The sequence below is a fragment of the Physella acuta genome, unplaced genomic scaffold (genome assembly GCF_028476545.2).
Source record: "Physella acuta isolate Inbredline_101_S28 unplaced genomic scaffold, ASM2847654v3 ptg001552l, whole genome shotgun sequence".
NCBI classification, from domain to species: Eukaryota; Metazoa; Mollusca; class Gastropoda; family Physidae; genus Physella; species Physella acuta.
Window position 1 is genome coordinate 151,441 of NW_026733067.1, and position 16,550 is coordinate 167,990.

At 34.7% G+C, this 16,550-nt stretch overlaps 1 protein-coding gene across 1 annotated transcript; it reads right to left on the reverse strand.

Annotated features, from left to right (window-relative positions):
- Positions 1-1,523: 1,523 nt before the first annotated feature.
- LOC131928818 (zinc finger protein 883-like) lies at positions 1,524-9,876 on the reverse strand. Its single transcript, XM_059284954.1, has 2 exons — positions 9,781-9,876; positions 1,524-5,593 (listed from the first exon to the last, which is right to left on the reverse strand). The coding sequence occupies exon 2, from the start codon at positions 5,567-5,569 to the stop codon at positions 3,911-3,913; it is 1,659 nt and encodes a 552-aa protein (XP_059140937.1). The 5' UTR covers positions 5,570-5,593; positions 9,781-9,876; the 3' UTR covers positions 1,524-3,910.
- Between the last annotated feature and the right edge of the window lie 6,674 nt (positions 9,877-16,550).

The window sequence follows — 16,550 nt, forward strand, 5'->3', positions numbered from 1 at the left end:
TGCAAATCGAAAGTTTGAGGGGGGGGGGGGGGTGCAAATGAAAAGTTCGAGGGGGGGGGGTGTGCAAATGAAAAGTTTGTCCCCGGGCGCCGGGAAGGGTCACTACGCCTCTGGTGTAATGTCAAAACGAGTGACAGACGATTGAGTGTCAATTTTTTTTGGGTGAGATCGGCAAATATATGGAAAGATACGATGACACCATGTCACAACATACCGCTACTTTTTTTTAATTATAAAAAAAAAAATTCCACCCCCCCTGGTGGATGCCGGGACCTGGGCCTCTTCCGCCTCCACCCCTCTGCACGCCACCTCCCTGGATACGCCACTGAGTTAAGTATACTTATGTTGTACAACTACACAAACAAGTAACATCCAGGATCCATACAGCTATTGACCAAGGAGTGGTCCATAAATGACATCACACTCGTAAGGGGGAGGGAGGTCTGTAATTTGCTGTCGGTGTGTGATAATGGGGAGGGGGAATGTCAGATAGTGTGACGTCACACTTTTGCATTATTAAAAAAACGCAATGTTAGAAAACGAGTTTTAGCCGATAATTTGCGTTTTAGAAAACTGTTCTAATAAATTGTAATAGGAATTAATTAAAATATTCTATGTTGACAAAGTTCAAACAAGATTTTGGAAAAAAATATCGATGTTTTAAGAAAAATTCAACTGCATTTTTGAGAGGGGGGGGGGGGGGTGTAGGCTGAGGTGTGACGTCATTTTAGGGGAGGGGTCGGGCTTTTTGTGACGATGTGTGACGGAGTTGAAGGGGGGGGGAGGTAAAAATCGTCACAGAAAGAATGACTTAATTTATGGATGACCCCCAATTTCCAAACCATTTGAAATGCATATAAACAAATACATGTCAACTGCCTAAAAAGCATTACCTTTTCCATACTAATCAATCTAGGTTTAGAAAGTTTCTGATCACAGAGTTTAATAATAATATTGAAAACTGGCTCAGAAGTACTCAAACCTACTTTGTTTCACCTTGTTGATAGGTTTTAAAAAGCCTTTGATTCTACCGTCTCACTATACTTCTAAAAAAAAAAAAACTAATCCCATACACATTTAGCTCCCTTAAACTTACTCTATAAGCTTTTATAACAGTAATAATTTGGATTGTGCACTTTGTGTGCAGTAGTGCCATAGAAGTTTATGGCAAAAACATCCATAATGCAATCATTTTTATAAATTTTATTTTGCTTGTAATTGATAAAAAAATAGTAAAACAAGTGCTTAAAATGTCAAATGTTTCCTTTGTAACTGGAGTCCTAACAAGCAAATGTTGTCTGACACTGACCTAACCTAACTTGCAGGTACAGGCTTTGGATCATCACAAGAGAGTAAAATACACCCCATCATTCAAAACACATTGGCCTCCTTGGAATTTACATACAGAAAAACAATAATAATAAAATTTGACACACACTCTAGCCATTTTATTTCTTAAAATTTTCATGTTACAATTTCTAATGATTCACTACATTAGAATTTACATTACGAGGCTATTTTTTTAATAGTACGGAATACAAAATTAAATAACAACTAGCCAAAAATTACATTATGTTGAAACTAAGATACCAAAATGCAACAATTGCAGCTTTAGTCTTTCTTTTCTTCAAACTTATAATTTTTATGCTGTTTTTGTAAAAAATTAAATGTTAATTTATGACATTGAAATGTGTGGTTAATCTTTAAATTGTATAGCCTAAATCACATAGCATGCAGAGAGGTGTCTGAGCTTTGGCATAAAGTTCATATTGAGAAGGAGTGCAGAAAGATAAAATCTATATATAACATGTAACAAATGCATTTAATTTAATAAAATTAAAAAAAAAACCATTCATCTAGCAAAAGTAAGGCAGTGACCATAAGCCTTAGCAATGGTTGGAGCAACATGAAACTTGGGGTTAGTTCCATAAGACATGTAAATAGTGGGGAGGGGGAGGACGTTTTTACATATGGTCTGTCTGAGTTATACATTGCAGACAATAAAGTTTGATCATATGATTTGAGATTCTATACCTCTCAATATAATTATTAAGTACATTTAGCAAAAGATGAAAAAGTTTTTGCAAAAAAATATTTTGTCTGCTCAGAAGTTGTGATGTCACTATACCTGTTGGCCAGATGCCATTGCCCGATGTCATTGTACTTGTCTAATTTAGGTTGTATTAACTGTTAACCTGATATTCTGTCATGTCGCTGTATGTCTTACTGGGCTGTTTGTGAGTAGTGTAAATGTGTAAAATTATGTTTGAGAATTGTGTTACAGTACTTATATTGTAAATGTAAATAATACATTGAAGTTGAACAGCGTATTTTATTTTAGTTAGCTTTTGTTATTGTTAATGTGTAATTGGTTTGATCAGTATTGGTAAACTCCCTTGTCCCAATGAATGTGCATTGTCAATTTTATAAAATTTGAAAAGAATTGGCAAATTAACTGTGTGGCCTGAACAAAACCATGCGGGTTAAAAATAAAACCCTGGGTTTCTAAAGTGATGGCTTATTTCTTCTTTCATTCATATTTACAAATAACACAAAAAGAAGTAGGATAGATAAAGAAAAAAAATGTACAAACAGCTGACATAATAGAATAAATTTTTTTTTACAGTATGTATAAAAATTGCCGAGGTATACTCTTTGACAAAAGAACCTTTTCATAATACAAAATTAAAAACGTATTAACTATGACCCACAATTGGTTAACCGCTTGTTAAAGTTATGTGCAGACAAAAAAATTAATAAGAAATTTAAAAGTAATAATTTGCTATAGATATTGATTGTTTTTAAGTTAAAAAATGAAATTAAATTGGTTTTAAGTCATGATAATTTTTTTTGACAATATAAAGTAAATTTAAAAGAAAACATTTCCTTACCAACATCACATTCCTCCATCTTACTTATAGAATGAATTTTTTTAGAGTATTTAAATTAGATATTTGAGAAAAGCTTTTGTGAAAAATATCATTTAGACTACGACTTCTAGAAAATCTTTAATGACAAATAGCACATTCATGTAGCTTGTCTCCAGAATGAACTTTTTTATATGACCCATAACGCCCGCTGCCGCCCGCTACACATGATGGCCCGTAACGCCTGCATACAATACGCATAGAAAACTTAAATTTGTTTTATAAAGATTTGGCCTAAAAATCCTAATTTTTATCTAAACAGGATGTTGGATAGTTTCAGCATATTTTGTCCTGTTTACTAATATCAATGGCAATTTTGAAAGATTCATAATATTAGTCTCTTTCCATCCCAAAATTCTAGACGCATTTGTCCCATTTTCAGTTGATTTTAAATTAAAAATCAAATAAAAACAAGCTTAAAAACAAATCTAGGCATGTATTTTACGAATGATATATATTAAACATAAACAAATTGATGTTCAACTGTTAAATTCGATGTATAGTTGTTTCGACAAAAATAAAGTTGACTACCCAAAATGATCTATATTTTAACTATTTTGGAATTTCTCTGACATTTTTTATATTTTTTATTCTGTACTTCAACCAAATATATTATATTCTATTTAATACTGTTAGAAAGCCAGATATAATTTTAACATTAAGCAGAAGTTTGTATCTTAATTATTAGTTTCATTTAAACAAAAAGGAATATTTTGTGAAAGTGTTCACTTGTTCATACAGAGTTATGCTCCTTACATTGGGACATCAAGGGTGGTGTTTTGGTAGAATGAATGAGTCATTAATGGTTAAATAAGAAGTTGAGAACAATTTTTATAGCCAAAAAAAGTTTTTTATGTGTAGTTAAATAACTATTCTGAGTAAATGATTTAGGACAAACATCAAATTCATATGGCCTTTTTCCCAAAAGAACAATATTATCTCTTAATAAATCACATTTCTAAGCAAACCTTATAGGACAAACATCACAATTCATGTGGCCTTTCATCAGAATGAATCTTTTTATGTGTTCTTAAATTAGAAATTTGAGAAAACCTTTTATGACAAACATCACATTCATGTAGCCTTTCTAATGAATGAACTTTGTTATGTCGCAATAGACCATTCTCATCTGCAAAGATTTTATGACAAACATCACAATTATATGCCTTTTCTCCTGAATGAATCTTTTTATGTCTACTTAAATAAGACCTATATTGAAATCTTTGAAGACAAACATTACATTTATATGGCTTATCTCCCGAATGAACATTTTTATGTTGTAATAGACTATTCTTTTCCACAAAGTTTTTATGACAAACATCACATTCATGTGGTCTTTTTCCTGAATGAATCTTTTTATGGTAATTTAAGTTAGAACTTTGAGAAAACCTTTTATGACAAACATCACATTCATATGGCTTATCTCCAGAATGAACATTTTTATGTTTTTTTAAATCAGCATTTCTAGAAAACCTTTTATGACAAACCTCACATTCATATGGCTTATCTCCAGAATGAACATTTTTATGTTTTTTTAAAAGAGAACTTGTAGAAAACCTTTTATGACAAACATCACATTCATGTGGCTTATCTCCAGAATGAACATTTTTATGTTTTTTAAAATCAGAACTTGTAGAAAACTTTTTATGACAAACATAACATTCATGTGTTTTATCTCCTGAATGAATCTTTTTATGTTTTTTTAAATCAGAACTTGTAGAAAACTTTTCATGACAAACATAACATTCATGTGGTTTATCTCCTGAATGAATCTTTTTATGTGTTCTTAAATAAGTTGCAGAAAACTTTTCATGACAAACATAACATTCATGTGGTTTATCTCCTGAATGAATCTTTTTATGATTTTTTAAATGAGAACTTTGATAAAACCTTTTAAGACAAAACTCACACTCCCATGGCTTATCTTCAGAATGAACATTTTTATGCATATTACTTTTAGAACTTTGAGAAAATGTTTCATGATAGTAAACAATTTTATTTTCGTTGTCCCTAGACAATTGTAGATTTTCTTCAAGTCCATTTTCTTGTTTATCCTCAAAAAATAAAAATTCTCTTGTGAACTCTTGTTTTAAATTTTCAGTAGGTAATAATTCTGGTTTTAAATTTTTAGATCTTGAAAATACTGCTGATGCAGCAGGTTTCTTATTAATTTTTTCAATTGAAAATGTAATTTCAGGTTTAACATCTTGAGAAGTATTAAATGAAATGTTAGGTTTTATATCCTGAACATTAAAAAATGATAATTCTGGTTTTATGTCATTAGAAGAAGTAAATTCTGAATTAACATCAGGTTTAACATCTTGAGAAGTTTTAAATGACATGTTAGGTTTTATATCCTGGAAATTAATAAACGCCAATAATTCTGTTTTGATGCCAGCAGAAGAAGAAAAGTCTGGTGTAACATCAGGTTTAACATCTTGAGTGGTTTTAAATGTCATGTCAGGTTTTATATTCTGAGAATGAAAAAATGACAATAATTCTGTTTTGATGCTAGCAGAAGATGGAAATATGGCCGATAGATCTGGTTTCAAATCTTCAGAAGATGAAAACTCTGATAATTCATTTGACTGTACTTCTACAGTAGAAGAAACTGCAGCTAACACATCTGTTTCCACCTCCATGCTGGTTAGCTTCTTAGATATGAACTGATGATTTAAAAAATGGAAATGTTGAACTGGTTATTAAATAACCAAAACAACTTATTACTAATAACATGGCAAAAGTTGTAACACATGCCAGACTTTTGTCAGTCTGATTACTAATGATTACTTAGTCAAATGTAATTTTAAAATAGACAACCAGTAATGCAAAGCAATTAGGACTGCAGATTAATATCTTAAGCTACCAGTTTCTTAAAATTATTTTAAAAAATAGAAATACTAAGATATTAATAATAACAAAAATCAAAACTTGATTTACTTTTGTTAGTTTTTAAATGTAAGTAATAAGTGCTTAATCTTATCCAAATATGTAATAAAATATGTAATTAATTTTAATTACAGTTCTAAACTGTCATAAACAGCTTAATAAACACTTGATTTCTTCAGGTAGCATGGCACTAATTTGCACCTAATGTTTTTTTAGTTTTGTGACAATATTTGTACACAATAGGACTTGTAAAAAAATCTAGGGTAAAAATTTAGCGTAACGAGGAGCGAAAAGCGCAAATGCGGCCTTAACTAATTATTACATTTTTAAAATTATTATAGAGTAGAGCCGAATTTATACAAAAGTAAGACTAATTTTAAACCTTAGCTTAATTTTTTTTTGTCTACACAAAAGGCACACATTATTTTTAAACTCTTAAAACATAAAGCAAATGTAATTTAATGTAGTAAGGTAAAGTAATTTAAATATTCAATATCAAGTCGATCGTAGTTTTAAAAGACAAAATGATGCTCGCGCAAATTTTTTTTAACTAGATATACCTCTAGCTAGCTTTAAAAAAATAAATAAATAAACGCTTAAAATGCCCATAAACAGATTATTAAGCGCCAAAAAAAAGGCAGCTGAATGATCATTATTTAAATTATGCAGCAATGAAAAAGGCTAACGGCCAATCAATTAAGTCTGACAATCACCCGTTATTAGGCCTAGCTCTGAAAAAAAGACCACTGACACACTGAACGAGCATCACTAATTATATAAACAAATAGGCCATGCAGCGTTGACAAGGTTAACCACCAGTCACGAATTAAATTCAATGCAGCTACTGTCGGCCCACAGTGAAGAAAAAAAATCAATCCTAATATATAAAAGGCTGTGTGCGCTCTTCTCTCTCTCTGTCCGCAAAATATTTTCGCCGGACATCACGTCAGAATCGGCAGCGATATATGCATACTTTTATACGGACTTTTGTTGAAAATAATATGTTAGATGTTTTAAATGTATAACCACAATTTTATTTAAAGAAGAAAAATAAAAATTAAAGGCGTATTCGAATGTAGAGAAACAGTATTATTTATGCAACCGGAAAAGCATTAATATATGTGAAAAAGAACGCATAAAACTGTGACGTCACTATTGCTTATACATTAACCAATGACGTCATCTGCCGTGTTTTGAATAAAAAGAAATGAACTATTTCATTCAAATTTGATTTAGATCTACGTACACTATGAAATGTATACAATACAATTTTTTCAGCCTAAACTCATAAAATTTATTTTATGTATTTGGATTCTAGATCTAGAGATTCTAGATCTAGACTAAATCTAAATCTAAATCTACGCAATAACTAGATCTAGACGTAGACGCTAAGATCTAGATTTAGACTCTAACTTCTCTAAAATCAATTCCAAAAATAAATTTCTATATTAGGACTAAACTATTTCAAGACTTATTTATTTTATACAAAATCTTTGTTTGGAACTGGCTAATTTGGGATAAAAAAATTAATTTGAAAGAATAGGCATATTCGCGTAAGTTAAGATTTTAAAATACGTGTTTCATTCTCCGTATTTTATAAGGTGCCTAAATAGCGAAGATGTTAGTGTACATTAAACCACGCAGGTGGTGCGGGTTCGAGACACACCAAGTCAACTTGGTTAATGTATTTTTTTTTATTATGCTCGGGCTAAACTTTAAAAAAAAATTCTTTTAGGAATCTAGATCTAGATTGTCGGGTGTCCGATAGGGCACTTCCCGGCGCCGCAGGCGCTTCAAATTTGGCAGGATCTTGCCTTGGGGCGACAGAACACGGGGGCCGGTTGGCCGAAAAGTCTACGATGAGGGGGTCAAAACTGACCTCGACTGACCGGTACCTTATATGAGCTATAAATCAAAAAAAAATGTCCACGGAGGAACCTCTTCATAACTCTTGAGGTCGTAGACCGACCCTCGGGCGAATTAATTAAGCATGCAAATTCTCAATGTTTTCGAAAGCCTAAGCGAAGCTGGGCAGCATGCCTAGTATACTAATAAAATTACTAATACAATAATAATTTCCACAATTTTACATTTTTCAGCACAAGCTACAATTAAATTATAATTAAAATACTAGACTTAACAGTTCATTCCGCAAAAAACAAAAACTAGATCTAGTTGTTTCTGTGAGGTAACTAGCGTAACAATGAAAAAAATAGCGGACAGAAATGTCTGCATGGGTACCTCATCCTCATATTCGATAAAAAAAAATGTATCAACAGGACTGTAATTAATCATTATTAATATCTCAATTATATATTTCTGCATTTGTACCAGGGGGTTTTGACCATGTACCGGGCCGTTTAAGGCAGCAGTTCAGTTTTTCCCCACAGTACTCGACAAGAATAGCGTGTATTAATAAAGGCCGATTATAGCCGGAATAAGATACGCATGCGATATGCATGCGCAATGGAGAGAAACTACGACTTGCCTTAGCTGCGATGTTTTCGATGGTACTGCGCATGCGTGTGTTTACAACCACAGAACCCTAACACCAACCCTAATCCTATCCTTAACCCCATCCCTAACCCTAACCCTAGCCCTAACCCTATCCTATTCCTACCTTGACTTACTTGACTTAGTCCTCTTTGCTCCTTATGGAGCATAGGGCCTCCACCATTTCCTTCCATTTCTTCCTATCCTCTGCTATTAATTTTGACATCTCCCAAGACATCCCTATTGGCTTCAGTTCTTCAAGAAGACTCCGCCTCCAGGTCTGTCTTGGGCGCCCTCTCTTCCGCTTTCCCTGGGGGTTCCACTCAAGCGCTTGGCGTGTAACATTTGTGTGAGCCTTTCGCAGTGTGTGACCCACCCAGCGCCACTTCCTCCTTCTTATTTGCACACCTATAGGCTCCTGCCTAGCTTTCCTCCATAGTTCCAAGTTCGGCACTTTGTCCTGCCATCTCAGTTTCAGTATCTGTCTAAGGCATCTATTCATGAAGGTCTGTATCTTTGCTGTGCTTGCCTTGGAGACTCTCCATACAGCAGAACTGCCTTGACCTATTCCTACCCCTAACCCTTATTCTAGCCCAAACCCCAGCCATAGCTCACTGCGCATGCGCAGAGCTATCTTTTGCCGACTAAGTGGAGACGTTGGGGAGAAAAATCTTCTTCCGAGTAGACACTTTGATTAATAAAAACCACATATCTCGTGAATTTTTTGGCATTCATTTATTTAGAATCTCACATTAAAATAACGAAGTGTCTACTCGGAATAAGATTTTTCGGCAAAAGATAGTTCTGCGCATGCGCAGTGACCTATGGCTAGGGTTAGGGCTAGAATGAGGGTTAGGGGTAGGATTAGGTATAGGGTTAGGGATAGGATTAGGGCTAGGGTTAGGGATAGGATTAGGGCTAGGGTTAGGGATAGGATTAGGGCTAGGGTTAGGGATAGGATTAGGGTTGGTGTTAGGGTTCTGCGGTTGTAAACACACGCATGCGCAGTACCATCGAAAACATCGCCGCTAAGTCGTAGTTTCTCTCCATTAGGCATGCGTATCTTATTCCGACTAGAATCTGCCTTAAAATAATGATGAGATTGTGCGAGATTAGCAGTTTTTTCATTTGTCGTGTGTAGGACCCCTAAAAAAACGAAAAAACCGAAAAAAAAAAACGACGAGTGACGTTTCAAGGTCAGAGGTCATCCCGCCATCTCAGTAATGAGCTAGACTACCTAATAGTCCTAATTTAATAGAGTATTAATTTTTAATATTCCAGTAGATGTCTAGGTCTAGCTAGACTCTAGAATTAGATCTACTCATTTATATAGGCTACTGGTAATCTGTCGTTTTAGGTAGATTCTACGTAAAATCGGCCAAGGCTAGAATTATAGATCCTAGACTCTAGATCTAGAATTCTAGATCTGTTTTGAAAGCTACGAAAATGTTTCAAAGTTTCATTAATGTACCTGTTTTTAAACAATAATAATAATTGTATTAAAACTTTTCAGTAATAAAAAAAAGACTAGCGATGCAACCAAGCTCATTTAACTTTAGGAGCCATCTTGTTTAAGTTATTTTGGTTACAATCCAGGGGAAACCACTCTAACTTACACATAACCTCTATTTATATAATTTCAATTATTTAGCTATATCAAATCTTGTTCGCAAACACTGCTGTTAAAGTTAATTTCTGGCCTATATTGATATATTTAGCCATTGATTTTGGTTTATTATTCAGTTAACAATAATATTTGACACAACTATATCACAGTATACTTCTTTTAAAGCCTTAACAACGAGGCAACTTTTTCGCACATTACCAGCCTCGGCAATTTTACGCACCTAAAAACGATAAATTAGCTAGATCTATAGACTTCTAGAATATACATTATGGTAAAATCGGTAAAATCTTAGTTTAGCGTCGTAAATTCGCCCAAAACTAGTAATGTGGGAGAGAGTGAACTAATGAATATGTCATTAAATATGAGTATATTTTCGTGGTAATCTATCGTTTTGGGTACGTAAAATCGCCCGCGACTAGTAATGTGAAAAACAGGTGACTCCTTACATTTTAATAATTATTTCACATTTTGAGGAGAATTTATGTTTTAAAAAATTCAAAAATGTTTCCTTGATTCATTTATGTACCTGTTTTTAAACAATTGAATTAAAACTTTTCCGTAATAAATGAAGACTAGCGATGTTTCCAACAGATGCAACCATGCTCATTTACTATAGCAGCCATCTTGTCTAAGTTTTATTTTTATAAGCTTTTAGCGCCAGATTCAGGGGGAAGTCACTCTATTTTACAAATGGCTGCTGTTTATATAGCAAATCTTGCTCTCAGACACTGCTGTTTAAAGTTAATTTCTGGCCTATATCGATATATTTAGCCATTGATTTAGGTTTATTATTCATTTATCTATAATATTTGACACAAAAGTATGACAATATACTTCTATTAAAGCCTTGACAATGAGGTAACGTTTTCGTACATAAATAGCCGCGGGCGATTTTACGTACCCAAAACGATAGATTACCATTTTCGTATATTTTGATAAAGTATTATAGATAATTGAATAACAAATCACCATAGATGTTTAAATCAATTTAAATATCCTGAAATTAATTTTTATCAACCCTGTTCGAGATAGTAAATTTGCTATTAAAAACAGCAGCCATCTTAAGAAAATGTTATTGAGAGTAGCTTCCCTTTCATTTCTATTCATATGAAAATGTATTTAAATATGATCGTCTTGTTGTTTAGTCCATATTACAAAGCATTTTTTTTTAAAAAATGTGAATTTCCTAACAAACAACTTTATTAATTCTAGAAGCATTGTGAGATGCAACTTGTATCCATGTATTAAATCACGTTTTTTTAAAACTAATGTTTATTTGATCTTACTATTACTAAATAGTTGTGAGTTTTTTCTTATTGTTTTAATGTTCACTATTTTCATTTCAGTTTCAGGTTTTTCTTTTCATCAATAATAATTATTAGTAATTATATCGTAACTTATGACATTTTTTTTTACTTCTCTTTACCTTAATTAAACCCCAACCCCCGTCATATTTTTGTCGTCAATGTCACATCAAGTCATAATGTAAAAAATTACGCTTCACTCTGCCTTATCTAAGATCTCTAACCATAATTTTGAAAACATTAAATGTTTGTCATCATTTATATATACAGAGAGACAAAATGTATTATCCACCAGCTTCACTCGTAAAACATCATCTAAAACAATGAGCCAGTCCACCCTGTGGCGTAGGCAGGGGGGGTTAGGGGGGGTCATAACCCCCCCCCCCCCCCATAGACCCCTCTGTATATATAAAAAGTATGAGGAGGGGTGCAAATTGAAAGTTTGAAAGGGGGGGGGGGTGCAAATCGAAAGTTTGTCCCCGGGTAAAAATTGGAACCCCCCCCCCTTGAGACGATCCTGGCTACGCCACTGAGTCCACCCCTTAAGTGCGTGTTGTCATTATGGTCGATCGCAAGTCTCCACCTGCCAGACACATTTTGGTTATCCTTTGTTGTCAAATTGTCAATATCAAGTACCCAAGTGAGTGATATGGGGTTGTCCATAAATGATGTCACATATGATTTGCTACGGGAGTGAGTGAAGATTTGTGACGTCAACTCAGGCGGCTTTGCAATTTATGACGTGTCGGTCTCATGAAAGGAGGTGAACGGGGAAAAATACCCAGATGGTTGACGGAGAACCTCTATAATGCTTTGTTCGATCAAAATAACGATAAATAAGCATTAGTATACGTATACCTTGCTTAAAACGAATCATCACAAATGTTGCAAGCCTGCTAGTTTAAGACATTCGGCAAACCGGCCGCAACACATTATCCCCGTCAAAAAGGCTTGCCACCAAATGCCTGCCGACGAATAAGCCGCGTCTAATGCGGGGCGTTAGGAATACGGCCATTAGCATGGACCGCGTTAGAGCACCAGTAGGCTATCGCGCTTTGTAAGATAACGTAAATACTTAAATTCAATTTCGCTAAACTGCGCGAAAATTTAGTATTGTTCCATCGTTTGAGGAAATTTATTTTCTTGGACTTAAACTTAAATTGAAATATCATGTTGTCTGTCTGGCTCTTAATTTCCGAATATCACTTTTAATGTATCAAGATTCAGAACTATAATTTAATTTAAGTGTCATCTTATCGTTTATTGTGGTTTTTATAAAGCGCAGAGCAGCTTCAAAATCGGACGGCCATCCTGTTTTCACCAAGCTTCTTTTGGAGCTTAATATGGGTAGTCTAGTTCTATACGGTGTGAGCTTAATACATTTTTAAAGGGCCGAAAGTCTCAAGACAGCAAGCTTGCAGAAATAACTACGTACGTTTAAATGGACGAGTGATAGATGTGTTAGGGGCTGTTTAATGAACACCAACTTATGTAATCAAACTAAACGTCGCAAAAGCCTCAAAAAGGCAGTGCTTGTTGTTTTTCTATAAAATTAGCCTAACGGTCGGCGGTACCGCTACATGACGTCACGTGCGAGCGTTAACTCGGTGACGATGTGCTAAGTGGGGGAATGAAAAAGGTAGGGTTCAAGAAATGCGACTCGCCAAGCTTTTTACATTTCTTGACCCTTCTTAATAGTTCTTTCGTCCCCACTGAGAAAATGGATCACCAATGAATGACGCGTCATACTTCTACAGTTGGTCTTTCCCCCACAACCATCCCGTTTTCACGAAAAAAAAAAAACCTGACCCGTCTCCAAAATCACATCGCTGAGTTCTACTCAACCTCTCCCCACCACAAATCACAATTTCTGTTTGAAACAATATGTTCATATGTTTGTTCTGTAATAATGCACGCTGTCATTACTATCTTAAGAGCGACGTCATTTATGAGCGATCTAATATTGATTTGCTTACTGCAAATAAAGTGTTCAAAAGTTCGACCTCCCAACAATTGTTGTGGTCTTGGATGCACACTATTAAGTCTGATAAGGTCTATTAGTCATTCATGTCAACTATATTAAAAAAAAAAGAAAAATTACTATACAGGGGGTCATCCATAAATGATGTTACGCTTTTTTTGACGATTTTTACCCCCCCCCCTCCCCTCAGTCACACGTCGTCACAAAAAGCCAGACCACCCCCCCTAAAATGACGTCACACCTCAGCCTACAACCCCCCCTCAAAATTGCAGTTGAATTTTTTTTAAACAGCTGTATTTTTCCAAAATCTTGTCTGAACTCTGTCAAAATAGAGTATTTTAATCAATTGTTATTACTATGTATTAAAACAGTTTTTTAAAACGCAAAATAACGTCTAAAATTCGTTTTGTAACATTGCTTTTTTAAAATGCAAAAGTGTGACGTGGCACCATCTGAACCCCTCCCCCTCATCACACAACGTCACAAAATTACGGAACCCCCTCCCCCCTACGAGTGTGACGTCATTTATGGACGACCCCCAGGCATATATTTTAAAACAATACAAAACAATCATATTAAACCACAAAATCAACACAAAAGACATACGAATAGACAATTTTTTGTTTTTAAAACATGGCCGCTGCTTGTATTTACTCATTGTTGTCTCGAACGGGGTAGTTTAAAGTTTATTCCAGGATATTTATGACTGGTTTGGTCTTGGATTGTGATTTATTATTCAATTATCTGTTATAAATGTGAAATATGACATAAATATGGCCAAATGAAAGAAATATTCATTAGTTACCTTCATCGCACATTACTAGCTACGTTGGAATTTACGACGCTAAACTAAGATTTTACCGTAAAATCTTAGTTTAGCGTCGTAAATTCCAACTTAGCTAGTAATGTGCGATGAAGGTAACTAATGAATATTTCTTTCATTTGGCCATATTTATGTCATATTTTACATATTATAACAGATAATTGAATAACAAATCACAATCCAAGACCAAACCAGTCATAAATATCCTGGAATAAACTTTAAACTACCCCGTTCGAGACAACAATGAGTAAATACAAGCAGCGGCAATGTTTCAAAAACAATAATAGAGTAGTTTCCCTTGAAAAAATTGTCTATTCGCATGTCTTTTGTTACAAGCTTTTATTTAACTCACTTCCTCGTCATTCTGTCTGTCGTCAGTCTAGACGGAAACGCAGGAGTGAAAATTCGGACAGTTCTACTTGACCGATACGATTCACATTTGGCACGTGGGTCAAGACATGAAGACAATGCAATCTGAAACTAAATTTGACTTAATTGGATGCCTAATTGATTTTTTATGAATTAATTAAAATTTGGACCGAATTAGTAGGCATGTCTAGCCAACCACACCATACGCGTCATCAATAGCTGCGCCATCACGACCACGTAATGGCTGCGTTCAAAAACCATTGCGCGTCTACTGAACGTGATATTCAGTAGGCGCGCAATGGTTTTTAGTCATGTAACTCTATAGTAGATAAAACATGTAAAGTACTGAAAAAAAAATTCATAAAAAACGCTTTAATAACAAGCTTTTATGTAATGATGCACTAAAAAGTAGAAAATAAATTATAGACTACTATTTAAATAACTATAAAGAAAAGCGTGGGTGTCTTCCTTAACATTAGTAAAGGTATCCAATAGATACTAAAGTGACCCACGCTTTTCTTTATAGTTATTTAAATAGTAGTCTATAATTTATTTTCTACTTTTTAGTGCATCATTACATAAAAGCTTGTTATTAAAACGTTTTTTATGAATTTTTGTTGATTTTGTGGTTTAATATGATTGTTTTGTATTGTTTTATATATGCCTGGGGGTCGTCCATAAATGACGTCACACTCGTAGGGGGGGGGGGGGGTCCGTAATTTTGTGACGATGTGTGATGAGGGGAGGGGGGGGGGGGGGTCAGATGTCGCGACGTTTCATTTTTGCATTATAAAAAAGCAATGTTAGGTAACGAATTTTAGACGTTATTTCGCGTTTTAGATAACTGTTTTAATAAATTGTAATTTTTTTTTTAGTTTAGACAAGATTTTGGAAAAATATCGATGTTTTAAAAAAATTCAACTGCAATTTTGAGGGGGGTTGTAGGTTGATGTGTGACGTCATTTTAGGGGGGGGGTCTGGCTTTTTGTGACGACGTGTGACGGAGGGGAGGGGGGGGGGGGTAAAAATCGTCAAAAAAAGCGTGACGTCATTTATGGATGACCCCTTACTTATATTAAGCCTCTTTTTAAGTAATTAGTGATGAAGCCTATTTTTAAAATTAGACTATAGCTGGGGGGGGGGGGGGAGGGAATCATCCATGGATGATGTCACGCTTTTTTGACGATTTTTACCTCCCCCTCCCCTCCGTCACACATTGTCACAAAATAGCCAGACTCCCCCCCCCCCCCTAAAATGACGTAAATAGAGAAAAATCGGACCCTTCAGTGGCGTCGCCCTTGCGAAATTAAAAATTTTTTTTTTTTACAGAACCCTTCCCTAGAGTGGTATAATAAAATCTCCCCAAAGTCTCATGGCTATCGGATGAACGATGCCAAACCAAAATCGACTTTTATTTTTATATACCGTATATTAAAAAAAAACAAATCGCGCCGTGTCGGGGCGCCACCCCTGCGAATTTGAAATATTTTTTTTTTCGCAGAAACCTCGCCAGGAATATTCTCAACAACTTCCTAAAGTTTCATGACGATCGTGTGAACAGTGTCACGGCAATTCACTTTTATTATTTTTGGTGGGAAACTGGGCAGATGAAGTAGAGTTTGGTAGGTGTATAGTTTACTTGTGACGTCAGCATATGAAGAGATAGTGTGGTCAGACCAATGATCAGCCGAAATCTATGTTTTCAAAGACAAAATTACGTCTGAGTTAGGGGGACACTGGGCAGGTGAAGGAGACCGCGAGTGAAATTCTCTTTATATGAGCTATATTTTGAAAAAAACTTTTGCTCAACGGCCCCCTTGATATTTTGTCAGGTGGTAGATGAACGCCTAGGGGTGTCAGAAAAAACTCACCATATCCGGGAAAAATCTGGAAACGGGTCAAAACTAACCGGTCGTATTTCCCTATATGATCTAAGTGTTTTGTGTGAAAAATGGGGTAATTTCAACACAAATTTTAGGGTACTTAACCTCTGTATATCTGTCTAATTTTTTGCATGTATCTCTATAGATGACTAGACCGTATGGAAAAACTGTTGGTCAAACTCAAAGCTCTCAACGAGGGCAATAAAATGACCGCGAGCGAAATTCTCCTTATATGAGATATATATAAATAAATT

Bases quoted from the DNA above. Each gene is read 5' to 3' on its own strand.
- LOC131928818 (XM_059284954.1), bottom strand. From the start codon at position 5,569: ATGGAGGTGGAAACAGATGTGTTAGCTGCAGTTTCTTCTACTGTAGAA.